The sequence below is a fragment of the Eptesicus fuscus genome, chromosome 13 (genome assembly GCF_027574615.1).
Source record: "Eptesicus fuscus isolate TK198812 chromosome 13, DD_ASM_mEF_20220401, whole genome shotgun sequence".
Lineage (NCBI taxonomy): Eukaryota > Metazoa > Chordata > Mammalia > Chiroptera > Vespertilionidae > Eptesicus > Eptesicus fuscus.
Genome location: NC_072485.1, coordinates 41,770,085 through 41,788,937, shown reverse-complemented (window position 1 = coordinate 41,788,937; position 18,853 = coordinate 41,770,085). Strand labels below are relative to the sequence as shown.

At 48.7% G+C, this 18,853-nt stretch overlaps 1 protein-coding gene across 2 annotated transcripts in view; it reads right to left on the bottom strand.

Annotated features, from left to right (window-relative positions):
* Positions 1–18,853, bottom strand: part of CLPB (ClpB family mitochondrial disaggregase) — a 161,361-nt gene that overhangs the window by 14,289 nt on the left and 128,219 nt on the right. For both annotated transcript variants that reach the window (XM_008149929.3, XM_008149930.3), the window contains 3 exons: positions 12,895–13,009; positions 1,739–1,816; positions 492–547 (listed from right to left, as the gene is read on the bottom strand). In XM_008149929.3, coding sequence (XP_008148151.2) covers positions 492–547; positions 1,739–1,816; positions 12,895–13,009 — 249 coding nt within the window. The remainder of the gene's footprint in view (positions 1–491; positions 548–1,738; positions 1,817–12,894; positions 13,010–18,853) is intronic.

The window sequence follows — 18,853 nt, the reverse complement described above, 5'->3', positions numbered from 1 at the left end:
GGAAAATGTCTAAATAAACACTTGTTTCTTAGGAACTAGTATAATACCTGGCACAGAGTAGATGCTTGAAAATATTGTATAGATGAATCTCACTGGGTTCTCTCATGTGTCCCAAGAGTTAGGGAAGGGCAAGGAGTAATCATTTTATTTCACAGATGAAGGAACTGAGGTACAAAGAAGTTGGATCACTTGCCCAAATTCCTGGAGCAATTGGTGGCTGAGTTGGGGCCAGAGGTGAGGCCTGCTTCACGTTCCAGAGCCCCCCTTTTTTTTTAATCCTCACCCGAGAATATGCTTATTAATTTCAGGGAGAGGGAGAGGGAGAGAACCATATATGGGAAGACACTCCGACCAACTGAGCCACACCGGCCAGGACCAGAGCCTATCTTTGATTGGCTATTGCCAGATTCAGGGAGTCTAGGGTTTTTTGGGCTAGCAGGAGTGGCAAGGTCTCCATGGCCTGATGATCAGGTCTAGGTCCCAGCCCTTACCTTTTTGGCATCTTTGTGCATGTATTTGGCTGTCTGCTTGGCCAGCTCTGTTTTTCCTAGTAAGAAAGAAGGGAGAGGAATTGGGTTAGGACCAGATAACTATCTCTTGGAATGAAATAATATTAGAAAAGTATGGACACTGAAAATAATGTTTTATGGATGGAAACGTTGAGTCTTGGAGAGGGTCAGTGACTCTTCCAAAGTCACAAAGGGGATTAAAGGTGAATGAAGCTGGGACCAGAATCAAAGTCTGAACTGCACCTTGATTTTTCAGTGGATGGGGATTGAGGCTTTTTCTCCATAGCAACATCCTAAGAGTGGGAGGTTGACTCATAATTCAGAGCCAACTTGTCCTTTGAAGCTCAGCACGTACCTTGCTCCTCTAGGAGCACCCTGCCTCCTGGCTCACTGCACTGCATGTTCTCTAGACACCCATGATCTTGCATCCAACAGGCCTGGAGCCACAGACCAGCTAGAGGTAGGGAGGGCACCTCTCCTGGGCTTCACAGACTTTATAATATAAAGAAAGAATGACACTACCAAAGTGGTGGCTCTGAAGGGCCATTTGGTAGGATGGTCAAGCCTTTGGAAGTCACTGTCTAGATAGAAAGTCAAGTTCTACAGTATCATGATGAGGTGGTGGTAACCTTTTTGGAGCCTATATCTGAGGGAGAGGTAAGCCCACAAAAATGCTGAGGGAAAGAGGTGGCAACAAAATGCATGAAATTCCCCATCAAGTCAATGCAGAAGGTGGTGGAGCTGGGGAGTCTGTGAGGGCAGAGAGTGAGGGGTGAGTATGCCTTAGCCTAACTGGCTAGAAAAATACCCAACCCATTTTACTGTAGCCAATTTTGCTATGCACCTAGCACTGTATTGGTCTTCAGGGACTTTCTTTAGCTTCCTAGCAGGTTATGTCTCAGGTCATATTGAATAAGATTGATGTGGTGGGCAGTGGAGCTGGTTTAAGTGTACCCAAAGGCCAGCCTCAGGGGATGCAGAGTGGTTGGAGCAGGGCTACAAAGAGCCTGGCCCTCCAGGTGAATTAGACCCTGCACCCTAGCTTCCAGAGGGAGGGGCATCCTTCCAGCTATTCCTGCTGTGACAGATGACCCTCTTGCTGGCTCTGTAATTTGGAGGCAGTTGTATGGGGAGCTGGAGTTGAACTAGAGGTGGGTGGCCTGACCCTAGCCCACAGCAGCTGAGGCTCCCCAAGCTCCTCTTCCCCCTAGCTGATCTGCTCCCATTACCTATTCCAGATGATCCCAAGAAGAGGAAGACCAGAGGGTGTTCTTCGTCATACCAGCCATTCTCCTTCCTCCGGATCGCTAGGGCCAACACACAAGACAGGGGATGGGGAGGGAGGCAGATAAATCAATGACACAAAAGGCAGGATAATTATCACTAAGTATACAATATGTTTTACTGCTCTGCGCCCACTCAAAGTCCTCACTACCATTAGTGCTGCCTAATCTGATTAGCTGGCAAGGCCCCTAGAGATACCTAATCAGGTTAGCATGGATTTGGAAAGCTGCCCAGAGCAGATTTCGGATAAAGTTTTCCAGGATGAGCACTCAGCGTTGCCAGGGAAACTGAAAGGCGGGTGAATGGAGGTGAAGGGGGCTGGGGGCTGGTGAAGGAGAATTTGAGAGGAACTTTAGCTCTCAGCTGGTTACCCATCTACTTAACCACTGGTGGGAGACTCAGCCTGCCTCCAACGCAAATGGGAGAGGCAGAAGCCCACAGCAGGCCCCTGGGGATATGGGGTGTGAGCTCTGGACTCTTTCCCATTTGGGAAAACCAAGGTCTGGTCTGCTGTCTGGAAATACAGTCAAATGCACTTTCTGGAAGCCAGTTAAGTAGCGGAGCTCAGGGCATGAAAGGGTGAGACATTTGGTTAACATCTCCACTAACCATGGCCTCCAGGGGTTTGGGGTGGGACAGAGATGGGGGGAATGGGATAGATCTGTACTAGGTTCCCTAGGGGAGCAGCTCTGCTAGAACCAGACCTGACCTCTCCTCTCCAGGACGAAGTATATAATGAAGGGCTGTGTATTTAAGGTAAGGAAGTTACATGCCCAAGTACAGAGTGGGAGAATCAGACTCGGAAGCATCCTCAAGTATAAAAGTAGGAGGTAGAACTATCAGAAGATGAACCATTATTAAACATACTATCTACTAGGCACAGTTGGAAAAAATCACTAACATTTTATTACTCAAAACCTACATAAAGAATTTCCAAGAGGAAATTCTCAGCTCCATTATTCTGAACAGGGAACTGAGGCAAGAGAGAAAGAGATTTTCCTATGTTACATAACTAGATTACTAGTTGACTGGCAGAGATGGAAGACTTGCTTCTTTCTCTAAACTGGTCCTTTTGCGTCACATAGAGCTGCTTAAAAAAGCAAGCATCACTCTGGGTTACATTAATGGTTACATGGCAGTCAGAGCAGGAGGGGACAGAGCGCTATGCAATGTCAAGGTCAGTTTGCAGATGGAACAGCATGTATGGTCTGGTTCCCAGAGAGTCAGGGGGAGATTAGTAAAGGGATATATGTCAGAGGACTAGGCCCAGAAACTAAGTCAACTGAAAAAGAGTTGATGGCCTTAGGGATGTGTCTGCCAGTCTTGAGGTGTAAAGATCCTAAATACTACACTGTGTGGTACGATCCATACGGTTGGGTTTCAGAGAAGAGGCTGCAGAAGCCAAGGAAGGCTTTTGGAGAAGTGGGACTGATGATGTACCATGGAGGCTGGGTAGGATCTGGAGAGCAAAGGTGGCCAGCATGACAGAAGTAGAGAGACAGGAACACACATGAACAGTGTGGGTGGGATCAGATTACAAAGGTCTCAAATAGTAGGAGCTCAGGTCCATGCTGTGGTCGTTCTTTCTTTTTTTTATGCTGTGGTCTTTCTCAGGTCAATCTCTAATGCTGCTACTTCAAATACTTGGTAGTTCTGGCCTCAGCAGAAATAGGGGGAAACTGTGTGACTCATGGACTGGCCACTTTGCCTGCCTGGGAGATAGATGCTCCCTGGAAAATGCTGAGGGGCCCGAGAAAACGCCACCCAACCTCTCCCCTGGGCTAGGTCCAAGGCATCACTAAACTAACTAGGTGTTCTGTAAGGCCCGGCTCTCCAGGAACCCCAGAGGCCTCACAGGTACCTGAAGTCTGAGGATGAAGGGGAGAAGTCCAAGCCTGGCTGAGAGAGAGTCCCCAAGTGTCCTGAATAAAATAAGAACCCAGCCGAAACCGGTTTGGCTCAGTGGATAGAGCGTCGGCCTGCGGACTGAAAGGTCCCAGGTTCGATTCCGGTCAGGGGCATGTACCTTGGTTGCGGGCACATCCCCAGTGGGGGGGTGCAGGAAGCAGCTGATCGATGTTTCTCTCTCATCGATGTTTCTAACTCTCTATCCTTCTCCCTTCCTCTCTGTAAAAAATCAATAAAATATATTAAAGAAAAAAAAAATAAGAACCCAGGGGTGGGGATATTTGGAGAGGTAGAGATATTATAAAATGGCAAGGCTAGACTTTTGCAAACACTAGGTGTGGATGTCTGTTGGGGTGGTGGTGAAAGGGATCATCTGAAAGGAGTCAAATTCTTCCCCAAAATGGCTGAATTGAGAATCTAGGTTGAAAAGAAGCTGAGCATAAACTGAGTTCAGGCTTCATGGGGTATCTGGAGAGGAAGAAGTGTCCAGGTATGACTTAGGTGGCCTGGGGTAGGGGCAAGGGCTCCCCAGGTATCATGCACCTGAGGTTCTGATCTGGATTTCTCTTTCAGGGAAGCTGTCCAGCCCACCAAGAGCTGCACACTCCAGGGCGATGCAGTTCTAACACACCGAGGAGAATGTGCAATTGGATTGTGCCTGCGGCCTTCTTTTCTCCTTCTTTTCTAATAATGCACCTGAGAGAAAGCTCTTTATAATGCCAGGCAGACCCCTGCACAGCTGTCACTGGTCAATTCTGCCAGACCCAGGGCATGAGTCTGGGGTGGGCTTGATCTGGGCCCGCTGTGAAACAGGTGAAATGCCAACCATTAAACAATTACAACTCTGGATATTTCTAATAATATCTGAAGAGAAAAATGGCCAAGCAGATGGTGTCCGACAGAATGAAAAATGGAAGCAGCTAGGAAGGACTGAGGAAGGTGGGCACCAGGAGGTGTGGTAGGCAGGGCGGCTGGGAGCCTGGAGGGTCCTGTCAGGGCAGGACAGAGGCTGGGACAGACAGAGACCTGAACAGGCCCATGTAGGTACTGGCACTCTCACTGTGAACCATCGAAGGCAGCATCTCCCTCTGCTAACACCTCACAATCTTTAAAGAACTTCTGTAGACATAACTTCATTTGAGCCTCCTTGTGAACTGATGAGGCAGGGAACTCTATAGATGAGGAAATATGTACAAAGAAGTTATGTAACCTGCTCAAGGTTACACAGGTAAATAAATGAAGATGCTGGGTTTACCCCCAGCTATGGCTGTCTTTTGAGGAGCTGAGGGAAAGGAGTTGGCTTGCTTCAGCCACAGCATCTCCTCATACTCTTGCCTCACCTGGAAAACTGTCTGCCTCGAGCAGCCATTCAACAAGGGTTTCATGAGCCCCTGTCCCCTGACCTCTGCTCTTGGGCATGAGATGATGCCAGGGTCCCCTTTATTGGCTGGTTTCATCCCTGCAAGCAGGACCAGTGCCAGTGCCTCCTTGCTGGGTTCTTCCTACCAGATCACCTGCTCCTGGCCATGTCCACCACTACTGGACCATCTTAAAACTTACCTGCAACAACTCTTTTTGATGAACTCCACCAACCCACTCCTGGGTCTGTATTCTCTTATCTGTGTTCATCTATGGGGTGGTAGGTGAAGAAGGTAGGAGTTACAGGAACTAGTTTGGAACCTTGACTCTGCCACTTACTAGTTGATTGACTTTGAGTAAAACACTTATTCCCTTAGAGCCTCATTTTTTTAAATCTATAAAATGGGAATACAATACATGCTGAGTCAACCCCACACGAAGATTAAATGAGTTAACGATTATGAAAGCATTCTGTAAGTTGCAAGAAGTGGAATAAGAGTAAAAATAATGGTAGTCATAGCGCAGCAGCGCAAGTAGCCACTATAGCTTTGGTTATTTCATAGATATCGCTTTCCTCCTAAGAATAAGGAGAAGCAGGTATTATATCCATTTTGCAGGAGAGGAGAATGGGCTCAGAGAGGGGCAGTGTAAGGGGTTTCATCACCTGTGCCTTCGTATCCAGGGGTGGGGTGTGCTCCAATCTCACTGTGCATTCCGTGGGAGCAGGTACCAGGAGTCATATTTCCAAAGGGACGTTTGGGAATAGCCTAACAGTGGCGCAGTGCTTGAGGACTAAACAAATTAATCCTTGCTCTTTCTGGAACCACACGAGGGAAAGAACAGGTACTTTACACCCATTTTACAGAGAAGAGTGAGGCCTGGATCTAAGAGTCTCCTATGGCTCCAAGTAGTTATTACTACCCCTGGGTGAAAAGGCTCCTGCTCTCTATCTCTCTCTTTTTAAAAAAAATATATTTTATTGATTTTTTACAGAGAGGAAGGGAGAGGGATAGAGAGAAACATCAATGAGAGAGAAACATTGATCAGCTGCCTCCTGCACACCTCCTACTGGGGATGTGCCTGCAACCAAGGTACATGCCCTTGACTGGAATCGAACCTGGGACCTTCAGTCCGCAGGCCAATGCTCTATCCACTGAGCCAAACCGGTTAGGGCTCCTGCTCTCTTCTTAACCCCTCTCTGGGAGCTTATCCATTTGTTCAGAAAATAAACTCTGTGATGGGTGCTGGGGCACCTACAAAAAACCTAAAATAAGGTCTGTGTCTTTTTTTTGTTTTGTAAATCCTCAACTGAGTATAGGCGCCCCCCTCCCCTCCAAATGATTTTTAGAAAGAGAGAAAGGAAGGGGGAGAGAGACACACACATGGATGTGAGAGAGACACATCGACTGGTTGCCTCCTGCACGTGCCCGAACAGGGCTGAGGATCGAACTTATAACCCAGGTAGGTGCCCTTGACTGGGAATCAAACCCATGACCCTTCAGTGAGCAGCTGACACTCTAACCACTGAGAAACACTGGCCAGGGCAAGGTCTGTATCTTTTTTTTTTTTTTTTTTTAGATACACATATTTTATTTTTTACAGAGAGGAAGGGAGAGGGAGAGGGAGTTAGAAATATCAATGAGAGAGAAACATTGATCAGCTGCCTCCTGCACACTCCCTTCTGGGGATGTGCCCACAACCAAGGTACATGCCCTTGACCAGAATTGGACATGGGACCCCCTTCAGTCCGCAGGCCGACGCTCTATCCACTGAGCCAAACCGGTTAGGGTAAGGTCTATATCTTTTAAATGAATGTGGCTATGAAAACTGTGGGCTCACTGAGAGGAGTGTGGTAAGAGCCATTTGTGCCTGAAGGATGAGGGGGAGATAGCTAGGCAGTCTGGGTATGATGGGACATCCCAGAAAGACCGTGTGTGTACAAAACCAAAGCGAGGGGAAAAGAGCTACCTCCTCCCTTGATCCCAGCCTTTGCCTCTGTCAGCTCAAGCTTCTGGGACAATCTGGGCAGGCTGACTCATCCTTCCTGGTAAGTGCTAGTGATCTACTATGGGAGATTTAAAAAAATTAACTGGAAACATGTTTGTTCCATGCTTGTGGCATCTCCTAGGGCAGTGGTCGGCAAACTGCGGCTCGTGAGCCACATGCGGCTCTTTGGCCCCTTGAGTGTGGCTCTTCCACAAAATACCACATGGGGGTGCGCACGTACAGTGCGATTGAAACTTTGTGGCCCATGCGCAGAAGTCGGTTTTCGGCTCTCAAAAGAAATTTCAATTGTTGTACTGTTGATATTTGGCTCTGTTGACTAACGAGTTTGCCGACCACTGTCCTAGGGGAACCAGTCCCTTCAGAGGGACTCTCTTGGTTGGGAGTCACCTGAATGTCCATTAGCAATTTCTTGTCTACAGCTCGCAGGTTCAAGGAGCACAGCACGTATCTGCTGACTGAGTGTATAGGGGAGCCTCCAGTGTGGAGGATGATGAGAGAATAGTCTTTAGGGTCTGGCTTAGTGGATAGAACGTCGGTCTACGGACTGAAGGGTCCTGGGTTTAATTCCAGTCAAGGGCACATGCTCGGATTGCGGGCTCAATTCCCAGTAGGGCATGTGCAGGAGGCAGCCCATCAGTGATTTTCTCTTATCACTGATGCTTCTATCTCTCCCTCTCCCTTCCTCTCTGAAATCAGTAAAAATATTTTAAAAAATGCAAAGAACAGCTTTTGCTGAGCCCACCGTGTGTGTGTGTGTGTGTGTGTGTGTGTGTGTGTGTGTGTGTGTGTGTACTTCAGGTAGGCACTACTAGAGGGAAGAGCGACACTCTTTCAGAAAGAGGCTGAGATGAGAATCAGTGTTGAGACTAGGCCGAGTATCAAATGGGCTAAGACTTCCTTCTCTGGAGTTCAACAATGTTTTACACATCTGTGTGCCCAATCCTGGGGAAACAGCTGAATGAGAGGTAGTTGCTGACCTCTGGAAGGAGAAAGACATACAGAATGATAGCCTGTGGTAAGTGCAGTAGTAAATGGCGTCCACAGGAAGCCTAGAGAAAGGCCCTGCATCCAGGTGAAGGGCTAAGGAAGGCTTCCTGGGGAAGGCCCGGGCCCTGAGTGTCTCAGCAGACCAGTGGAGGGCAGGGCCACCCAGGCAACAAGCACAGCAGGGACACAGGAGAGATAGCTGACGTGGTGAGGTGTGGAGGTGGAACTATAAGCAGTTTCTAAATTAATCACTACCACCCCACAACTCAGAAATGACCTGGGTAGTTCTCAGTTCAGAAACAGGAATCCAAGGGAGGGCCCAGGAAGGCACAAGGCTTGGACAGATTACATTTGGATTAGTCAAAGAGGGAAGTGAAGCATGAGATAGAAGGTGCACCCACTGTATGCCCAGTGGCTGAAGCTGAGATTCTGAGTTCGGGCCTCAGCCCAGAAGAGCAGCTGGATAGCAGTGCTTCCCTGAGGGAGTTCAAAGGCTTCAGAGTCAACTGCGACCAAGTGCAATAGGTACTGGGGACAGGCACCCGGAAAGAGGGAGCCACAGGGAAGCTTCCAGGTGTGCAGGCTGATCTGCTGTCCAAAGAAGGCTGTTCAGAGCAAGTTTGGGGAATAGCATGTCCACCGGCGGGGTGGAAGGTCAAGTAGTATGGGTGTTGTAATGAACTGGTTCACCACAGTCACATTCCCAGTATGCTTGTGAACTACTAGAGAGCAGGTGTACAGCTTCTCCTTTCTCAAAGCACATCACAGAGATGGACAAGGGGCCATATCAAATTAATTAATTCAACAAACTGCACTAAGCATCTACTGTGAACAGAGTGCTGTGCCAGAAATTGTGAAAACAGAAACAATTCAGTCATGGTCTCTGCCTTCAGAAGTCTAAAGTCTATTATTGCTCCTGAACTGAGTCAAACTAAGTAAAAACCAGCCAGAGTGTGGGAGACAGGCAGGGCTGGGGTGGGAAAGAACCAGAAGAAAAGGAATTCCACACAGATGGCAGCATCAACAAATGAAGAAAGATCAACAAAGCATGTGCAGGAAAGCAGAAGCAGCTGGGGTGGCTGGTGGCATCACTGGTGGATGCAGGGCAAAGTGGGGCAGCAGCAGGGGTGGGCCCTGTGTGCTGGGCTAGGGCAACAAGGGCCACTCAAAGGTTTTAAACAGGGGGCTTGTTACAAAGCTCACTCCAGTTGGGAAGAAGCGATTATACCGAAGAAAGGGAAGCGGAGGCCAACAAGGCGGCTACTGTGTGGTTCAAATGTTGAGCTGGAGCAGTGGTATTAAGAACAGAGGAGAGAGGCCAGGTTTGAGATGCATGTAAGAGGCAGAATGATAGAACTTGATATTTGATGGAGGGAGGGAGGGGCCAACAAAACATCTAAGTTTTTATTTAGGCGGTGCTTTTACTGAGACAGGAACACAGGAGGTGTGCAGGCTGGAGGAGGGGAGTGGAATCTAGCGCTGAATGTGCTGGACAGGCAGCTAGTTGTCTTTCTGAAGAGGATGGTGGGAAACAGGCTCTTGAACTCCCAGGAGGTCTGCCCAACAGGGCATCCCCACCTACCCCATGACCAGGAACAGCTCTGGATTCTGGAAGGAAAGCCTTGCTTTCAATGCCAAGCCTCTGGCTTATGGTATGCAGGTTGGCCCTGCTTTGGCTCCAGTGACCCTAGAAGACCAGAGAGGCCATAGGGGCCTGGGCTGTGGGGCTGGTGCGTTATCTCCACCATTTGTAAGGTGGTAACTGCGCGCCAGCCTTGCTAGAAAAGCCCTGCAGCTGGGGATCACACTGATAAATTCACTGTATTACTTTGCACAAATCAATATCCCAGCACTTACCAGGGGTTGATGTGACCGAAATTGGTTTCAGCCAATTCGAGAGGGTAATAAATGGCCATTTATCAAATCAATTCATTCTGCGGCACTTCTCTGGCTGCCCATCCTCATGGTACCCCTGGGTTCCAGGGTCCACCCAGCTAGTCCCTAGCACACATGTGACACTAGCCTAGAGGACCCAGGGAGGACTGGCCTAGCCTCTACATCTGCCTCCCATTCTGCACCTCCTTCAGTCTTGAGGTCCCAAGGCACTGGCTGTTGCCTGCCTACCACAAACCCTGACCCAGAGAGTGCCTCAGGCTCCACCTGGGTAGGTAGCTGGACATTATCTGGCCATTATCAGTGTGATCCCCAGCCTCAGGGCTTCTAGCAAGGTGGGCACACAGTTACTGCCTTACAAATGGAGTTGATGACTTACCAGCCGCAGAGACTAGGCTCCAATAGCCTCTAGTATTTTCTGGAGTCAGTAGGACCATTACAGGGTCACTTACATACCACAGGACAAGAAGCAGGGCCTTCCTGATCTGAGGCAGATTTTAGGTGACAGAATGGAGCTTTGGATAGAAGAAAGAACTCAGGGCAGACATTCTGACAGCCCTTGGGAGGTGGGAAGCTGAATCATCTACTCTTGCTTGGGTTCACTCAAGGGGAGGCAGAAGGGTGGGCAGCAGAGGTCTGTAGGACCAAGGAAAGACACCAGCCTGGGGCTGGGAACTAAGGGTCAGTCCCAGTTTGAAGGAAACAGCTGTGGGCCTGAACTACAGAGCACAGTGCCCATCCCTAGATGGTCAACATCTCAAGGACAAGGACTAGGTTTTATTCAGTGTTGCCTGGCACACATTGGAAAGAGCATGTGGTTTAGAATCAGGCTGTCTGGATCTGCTCCCCAGTACACAGGCGAGGAAGCTGATGCTCAGAGAAGCTAAGTGACTGGCCTGAGTGACACAGCTGGTAATTGCTGACCTGCTATTTAAGCCCACATTGGTTGAAGTCCTCCTATATCAATGTCCTTCTCCTCTCCCCACAACTCTTACTTCTGGGAACTTCATATCTTATGGGCTTGAGAAGCAAGAGGTCAGAGGAGCAGGCAGCATGCTGGGAAAGGGCCATGTCAGAAGCAGAGGGAAAATACTATGATGGCAGCTGCAGTTCTGGCCCATATGCACAGGAGACTCCAGCAGGAGATGCTCTCTTAGATCTCTGCGTAGGTAATCTATTTCTCCTTAGGCTACTCCTTCTCTCTCCAAACCCTGAGAACCCCCAGCGTCTCGCATCCTGCCACTTCAGACACAATGTTGGCAAAGAAGTGGGAGGTTGCCCACCTCTACGGTGGTGGCTGAAGGTGGAGGGCAGCTTGGTGAGGTTTGGGCCTGAGCAGTGGGGCATTATATATTTAAAAACTCTTTCCCTGGGTCCTGTGTGTGCCAGCAGGCAGCCTTCTGACACCTAGTTGTGAGGCAGCTCTGATCACTGGGATACTTTTTTTTAAAAAGGCAACTTTATTATTTTTTTTATTTTAAAATGTTTTTATTGATTTCAGAGAGAGAGAAAGAGAGAGAGAGAGAGAGAGAGAGAGAGAGAGAGAGAGAGAGAGAGAGAAACATCAATGATGAGAGGGAATCATTGATTGGCTGCCTCCTGCAGGTCCCCTACTGGGGAATCGAGCCGCAACCTGGGCATATGCCCTGACTAGGAATTGAACCTTGGACCTCTTGGTTCATGGGTTGACGCTTAACCACTGAGCAACCCCGGCCAGGCACTAGACACTTTTATCTGCTGATCAGGTCGGGCCCCTGACGAGGGCTCATGGCAACCACATGAGTCCCACTGGTATATGTGAGAATGATGAAGATCAGGCTGGGCTGTGTGTCACAGGGACAACCACTTTCACTTTCAATTACTCCTCTAATTGGTTTCCTAGCACTGAAAATGCCACCCCAGAATATCCCAGAGGGGCACCACAAGTTCAGCCTGATGTCTCCTTTCTCAGTGAGCAGAACCTGGTACTTTCTTTGGCAGGTGCTGGACTGCATCTGCTGCCACCAAATACTTGGAGAGAAGAGGCAGCAACACGTGAGTGGGACTGACCAAGACACAGCAGGGCAGAGTTTTTAAACTTGAGCTGAGCATCAGAATCACCAGCAGGGACTGTTAAAACATGGGTTGCTGTGTTCTATCCCCAGTTTCTGATTCTATAGGTCTGGGGTGAGGCCTGAGATCTGCATTTCTAACAAGTTCCCAGAGGATGTTGATGATACTGATTTAGAGACCATGCTTTGAGAGCCACTGCCTTTGGGGATGTTCCCTTTTCTAAGCTGGACTTGGGTTCCGCTGCCCTTGCTGCCTTTGAGATCACCTCAGGGAGTCATGTATCTGGGTCAGAAAACAATGGGGAGGCTATCATCTTTAGCAGACCCTAGTCCTATATATCTTTCCAGTGGGGTCGGCATGGGCAGTAGGGCTATTAGATTAGGGGTTATACTAGTGACTAGTCTGGCTCCCAGGGGTCAAAGTATGGGACATAAGAGCTTCTGAGGTGAAGAAGAAAGCACTAAAGACTTGTTCAGGATGTTTTATCTAAAACTGAGGCAGTGGCAAAAGACAAAAGTTCTAGTTGTGGCTCAGCTGCTACATTACTAGTGATGAACAAGCTCCCATTCCTCTCTAGGTCTGTTTCCTCACCTGAAAAATGGGGACATGGAGAACAATGGACCAGATGAAGGTCAGAGTTAAATTGTAAACACAGGAAAAGCAGCCTTGAGCAATTATTTAAGTGCTCTGTGACTCAGCTTCCTCATCTGTAAAATGGGGATTTAATGGTACCAACCTCTCAGGAAGGGAGGATTAAATGACAGAACACGTGCAAAGAGCTTATTACAATGCCTGGCACATAGAAAGTATGTCAAAAAGTGTTAAGTTATAATATGCAATACGGTTATGGTGACAACAGGATGTGCACTTCATTGCTAGCATCTTCCATACTCACCTGCACCCACTGTGGCAATGGCATTCTCCTGGCCAATGATGTGCTCCTTTAGCCGCTGCTCCAGTGGAAATCGGCGCCGCTCCTCAGCTTCACGCTTCCGCTGCTTCTCCTGGTACTATGGGGAGAGAGCAAAGGTGCTCAGGAGTCCGGGCCCAGCAGCATCCTAGTTTTATTCTATCCCTGACCTAGGGGATAAAACACAGGCCTGGCTCCCCACGGGTCAGGATTCACAGCTCTGGCTCATGACCCCTAGAGGCCCAGTCCTCCCTCAGTCCTCTCGTTCTACCCCTCACCCCATCTCCTTACCTCAGGTGGCCACTGCTCAGAGTGCTGGCTAACCCTGCTAGTAAAATAAGCACTACTACTAAATTAACCCTTGATTCTGAAGTCTGACAGAAGACCTGGGTTTGAATCCCAGATTTATCACTTACAAAATGTGCTTATCACCTGGAGCAAGTTACTTCACCTCAGTTTTATCTATCAATGAGGGATTAAATATGATGATATATATAATGTGCCTAGCATCATGGCTGGCATGTAGTAAGTGCTCAGCAAATATTCTTTCCACTTATTCTCTTGAAAACCTTTTTGGTTTTCAAACCAGAGCTATGAACACTTTCCACTTCAATGATACTGCATTTCAATTAAACACAATTATTCAGCAATTGCTATGTGCTGGGCCCCATGATGGAAAGGTGGGTCGGGGAGAAGGAAGAGAACTGTGCACTGCCCCCTGGGAGGTTCTAGTGATGCTGAATATTTGGCAGGTGCTGGCCCTGGGCGTGGTCCATTTCAGTAAAGGCAGAAGCTCCTGAGCTTGGTCACACTTCGAGGAAGAAGAGGAGAGCAAGGCCTTGCCCTCAAGGAGCTCAAAGTCGGGCCGGGGAGGTGAGGCAGGGTCTGTGCACAAATATTTCTCAGGCAGAACCATCCAATTTCCTCACAGTTCTAAATCATGCATGCCCATTCCTAGCCCTATGCCTATTACTACCACCTCCTCCACCACCACCCCCAAAAAACAAAACAAAAAAACCCCTCCAACTACTTGAAAACAAGTCTGTTGTACGAGCCTGTATTCTAAAATCAGTGATGAGCCGAAACCGGTTTGGCTCAGTGGATAGAGCGTCGGCCTGCGGACTGGAAGGTCCCGGGTTCGATTCCGGTCAAGGGCATGTACCTTGGTTGCGGGCACATCCCCAGTGGGGGGTGTGCAGGAGGCAGCTGGTCGATGTTTCTCTCTCATCGACGTTTCAAGCTCTCTATCCCTCTCCCTTCCTCCCTGTAAAGATCAATAAAATATATTTAAAAAATAAAATAAAATCAGTGATGAACTCCCTGAGGGCAGGCACTATTTTTCACTCACTATTTCTTGCAGAAGTCCTGGCACAGTAGAGGCACCTAGTGAATGACTGCAAAAATGAATTTGATGACAAATATAAAGAGGAACTAACAGCTGGGTGGTGTAGGAGTACAGAAAAAGAAGTGAAGGATACACAAAGTGTGGAACATTTTTTGGGTGGAGGTTTCCTGGGAGACGGGAAGCTTGCAGAAGCTGGAGTAATGGGCTAGGTGGAAGTTGTGGGACTCTATGGAGAACAGGGGGAAGGGTGCGTGCCTGGGTACCATGAGAAAGCACTTACGGAAGCTGGGGGACAGGGGAAGAAAGCAGGTCTTGGAGTAGAGAATTCAGGAGGCTCTCTTTCCCTCAGACCTCTACAACACTGACAGATTTCTAGAAAGCAAGCTGCCAAGGTAAGGCCCTGTCACAAAAGTTGTGGTTGCAGATTGCTCTTGCGGGCAGAGTGGATGAAAAATACCTGCTGCTTGGGCAGTGTTTTCCTGTTACGGTAGTGACCTTGACAGAAGTTAAAAAAAATAAATAGCAAACAATCCAATTTTGGTTGTTGCTATCAGTCTGTAACTGAAAGCTCCCATCAGTCCTGGGGTTTCATGTGGAGCAATAATTCGGCGCCGATCCCAGTGGAGCAACGCTTGCCGGTTGGAATCCAGAGTGTCACTGTGCAGCTCCCTCAGGCGCCACATACATCACCTGGCTCTGACGACTCCAGTCATATATCTGCCTCCTCCTCCTCCCTGCCCACCCAGTCCCTCTCAGCACACGGTCCACGAGGCTTGAAGGCTCTGATGGTGAGATATACACAGGCCGGCTGGTATAGCCCCGGCTAGTGCACTGGCCAGCTTACAGTCCATCAGGCAGACCATGGAAGGAGCTCGAAGTGATGGAAACCGGTCTCTACTAGTTTGTTGGGTCTGTTTCCTCACTTCTCCTCAGTGATGGGTATTCCCACCTCTAGGCCTTTTGCTCACACTGCTCCCTGAGACCACAGAAGTCTCTCCACTCCCATGCACCTCCAAGTGCCTTGGTGATCTCAGCTTCAATACTGAATTGTCTAAGAACCCTCTTGTAAGGCTTCCTGCCTGCCGCAGGCCGTGTGGAGCACTTATCTGACTGCCTGTTTCTCTCTCTTTTCTAATCCATAAAGTTCTTAGTGACAAAGACTAAGTTGTATTCTTCTCTTTAGCTCCAGCATTTAGCACAGGGCCGGGCTCACAGAAGAGTCAATACATGCCAACTGAATGAGATAACTCCATTTGTGTACGAGCTGCTGTGCACTGTACTCAGCATTTTATACATAGCATCCTATTTTTTTGTTTCCTCTATTTTTAAAAAAATGTATCTTTATTGTTGAAAGTATTACATATATGCCTTTCCCCCCCATTGATCCCTGCCACCCCACACCACCCGTCCCAGGCCTTCACCACACTATTGTCTGTGTCCATGGGGTATGCATATATACGCATATAAGTTCCTCAGTTAATCTCTCCCTTCCCATCCCTACCCTTCACCTTCCCTCTGAGATCTGTCAGCCTGTTCCATGCTTCTATGTCTCTGGATCAATTTTGTTTATCAGTTTATTTTGTTCATTAGATTCCATATGAGTGAGATCATGCGATACTTACCCTTCTTTGACTGGTTTATTTTGTTTAGTATAATACTCTTCAGGTCCCTCCATGCTGTTTCAAAGGGTAAGAGATCCTTCTTTTTTACAGCTGCATAGTATTCCCTGGTGTAAATACCACAGTTTTTTTTATCCACTCATTTACTGATGGGCACTTGGGCTGAGATTTACAATCTTAGCTATTGTAAACTGTGCTGCTATGAACATAGGGGTGCATATATTCTTTCTTATTTTTAAAAAAAATATTTTTTAATTGATTTCAGAGAGGAAGGGAGAGGGAGAGAGAGATAGAAACATCAATGATGAGAGAATCATTTATCGGCAGCCTCCTGCAGGCCCCCTACTGGGGACTGAGCATGCAACCCAGGCATGTGCCCTTACCAGAATCGAACATTCAGTCCACAGGTCAACTCTCTATCCACTGAGCCAAACTAGCCAGATCTCTTCTTTTTTTGTTAATTCTCACCCGAGGATAGTTTTCCATTGATTTTAGAGAGTGGAAGGGGGACCGGGGGGGGGGGGGGGGGAGGGGGAAGAGGGCAGGGAGAGAAACATTAGTATGAGAGAGACACATCGATTCGTTGCCTCCTACATGTACCCTGGCCGGGGATCAAGCCTGCAACCAAGGTAAGTGCCCTTGACAGGAATTGAACCTGGGACCTTTCAGTGGGCCGATGCTGTATCCACTGAGCCAAATTGGCTAGGGCCATATATTCTTTCTGATTGGTCATAGCATCATATTTAATTCTTACAGGAAGGAACCAAGATGGCGGCATAGTTAAACAACTAATCTGCTGCCTCACACAACAATTTCAAAAATACAACTAAAAGACAAAAACGTCTACCACCCAGAACCACGGGAAAGCTGGCTGAGTGGAAGATTTACAACTAAGAAGAGAAAGGAGCACAATCGCTGAAAAGCTGAGGTACGGAGGCACGCGAATCGGGCTGGCGGCGGGCGGCTGGGTGCGCGGCTTTTCTTCAACCCGCAGGGAGACAAGCTCCCAATCACTCTGAAATCCAGTTTCTGGGGACACTCGGGGGACCCAGGCACCTACGGGGAGAAGCTGGACTCTCGGCCATCGGGTCGGAAAGTGAGAGTGACTCTTTTGCAGAGGTGCGCCCAGCAATCATTGTTTACTGCGCTGGAGCGCAGGGCGCAGGGACTTGGAAAAGTGGAAAGGCAGAGACAGCTGACGGCAGCCATCGCCGTTGGCCAAGCCCCAGCCTAGTGACGCCCTGAGACCCCGCCCAGCCCTGAGATCCCGCCCCGCACATTCTACAAACCCGCCCAGGCTCCACACAGCGGCTTTTGCATATAAATGGCCTGTTCTGGGGAAGCTCAACCAAATTAACTGCAGCTCCAGTCAGACTGCTCCAAAACCGCCCAAGCAAAGGAGGAGAAAACTAGCCCTTGCTGTAGCTCCTGCTGGGGGACACACAGTACACAAGGGTACACCAAGAGTGTCCACCTCAAGTAACTGGGAGGCTGACCCGTTGAACCAATAGGACACCTAGTACACAAAACTACCCTACCAACTTAGGGAAGCAGAGAATATGAGAAGGCAAGGACACAGATCACAAACCAAAGAAATGGAGGAGAACAAGCGACTGGACATAGAGGTCAAAACCACGGTTATAAGGTTTTTCAAGAATTTCATGGAAAAGGCCGATAAATTCAATGAGGACCAACTAGAAATTAAACATACACTGACTGAGATATTTAATTCTTACAGTTGTCCCCATCTGAAGTTTGGCTCCTCTATTGGCTCACAGTGGGGCAAGGCATGTGGCGCAAAGAAGCTTTGCTCCAGACAGAGCTGAATTCAAACCTCACCTCACCTACCTACTAGCTAGCTGACTCTGGGACAGTTAATTTACCTCCTTGAATTTTATATTCCTCACTAGAGGCCCAGTGCATGAAATTTGTGCACAGAGGGGGGGGGTTGTCCCTCAGCCCAGCCTGCATCCTCTTCAATCTGGGAATCCCTCGAGGGATGTCCGACTGCCCGTTTATGCCCGATCCCACTGGGCAGTCGGACATCCCTCTCACAATCCAGGATTGCTAGCTCCCAACCGCTCCCCTGTCTGCCTGCCTGATTGCCCCTAACTGCTTCTGCCTGCCAGCCTGATCACCCCCTAACCACTCCCCTGCCAGCCTGATCAATGCCTAACTGCTCCCCTGCTGGCCCGATTGCCCCTAACTGCCCTCCCTTGCCGGCCTGGTCACCCCTAACTGCCCTCCTCTGCCAGCCTGGTCTCCCCCAACTGCCCTCCCCTGCAGGCCTGGTCCCCTCCTCCCAACTGCTCTCCCCTGCAGGCCTGGTCACCCATAACTGCCGTCCTCTGCAGGCATGGTCCCTTCCAACTGTCCTTCCCTGCAGGCCTGGTCACCCCTAACTGCCCTCCCCTGCAGGCCTGATCGCCCACAACTGCCCTCCCCTGCCAGCCATCTTGTGGTGGCCATCTTGTGTCCACATGGGGGTGGCCATCTTTGACCACATGGGGGTAGCCACCTTGTGTGTTGGAGTGATGGTCAATTAGCATATTACCTCTTTATTATATAGGATTTCTAACATGGGGCTGGTACCCATGCCTAACTTGCAGAATCCTTGGGGATGTTGGTGGAGATTAAATGAGAGAGTGTATACAAAGCACCTGGCAGAGTATCTGGTACACAGTGAATGTGTATGAGGAAGTGGTATGTAAGAGACTCAAGTGTAGGATAGCAGAGTAGCTGGCCCTTGGGAGGCCTTTGATAACTGATTATGTAACCCAGTGCCATTTATTTATTTATTTATTTATTTATTTATTTATTTATTTATTTATTTATTGGAACTCTTTATTTACTGAAACTCTTTAAAATAATGTAATCTGCGTGGAGTTCCATACATAAAGAGAAGAGTTCTCTGGCTCAAGTAGAAGCCAGGAGCTAAGTCCACTTGGATGCCCCCACTGCCCTGGAAGTGGCCCCTGAC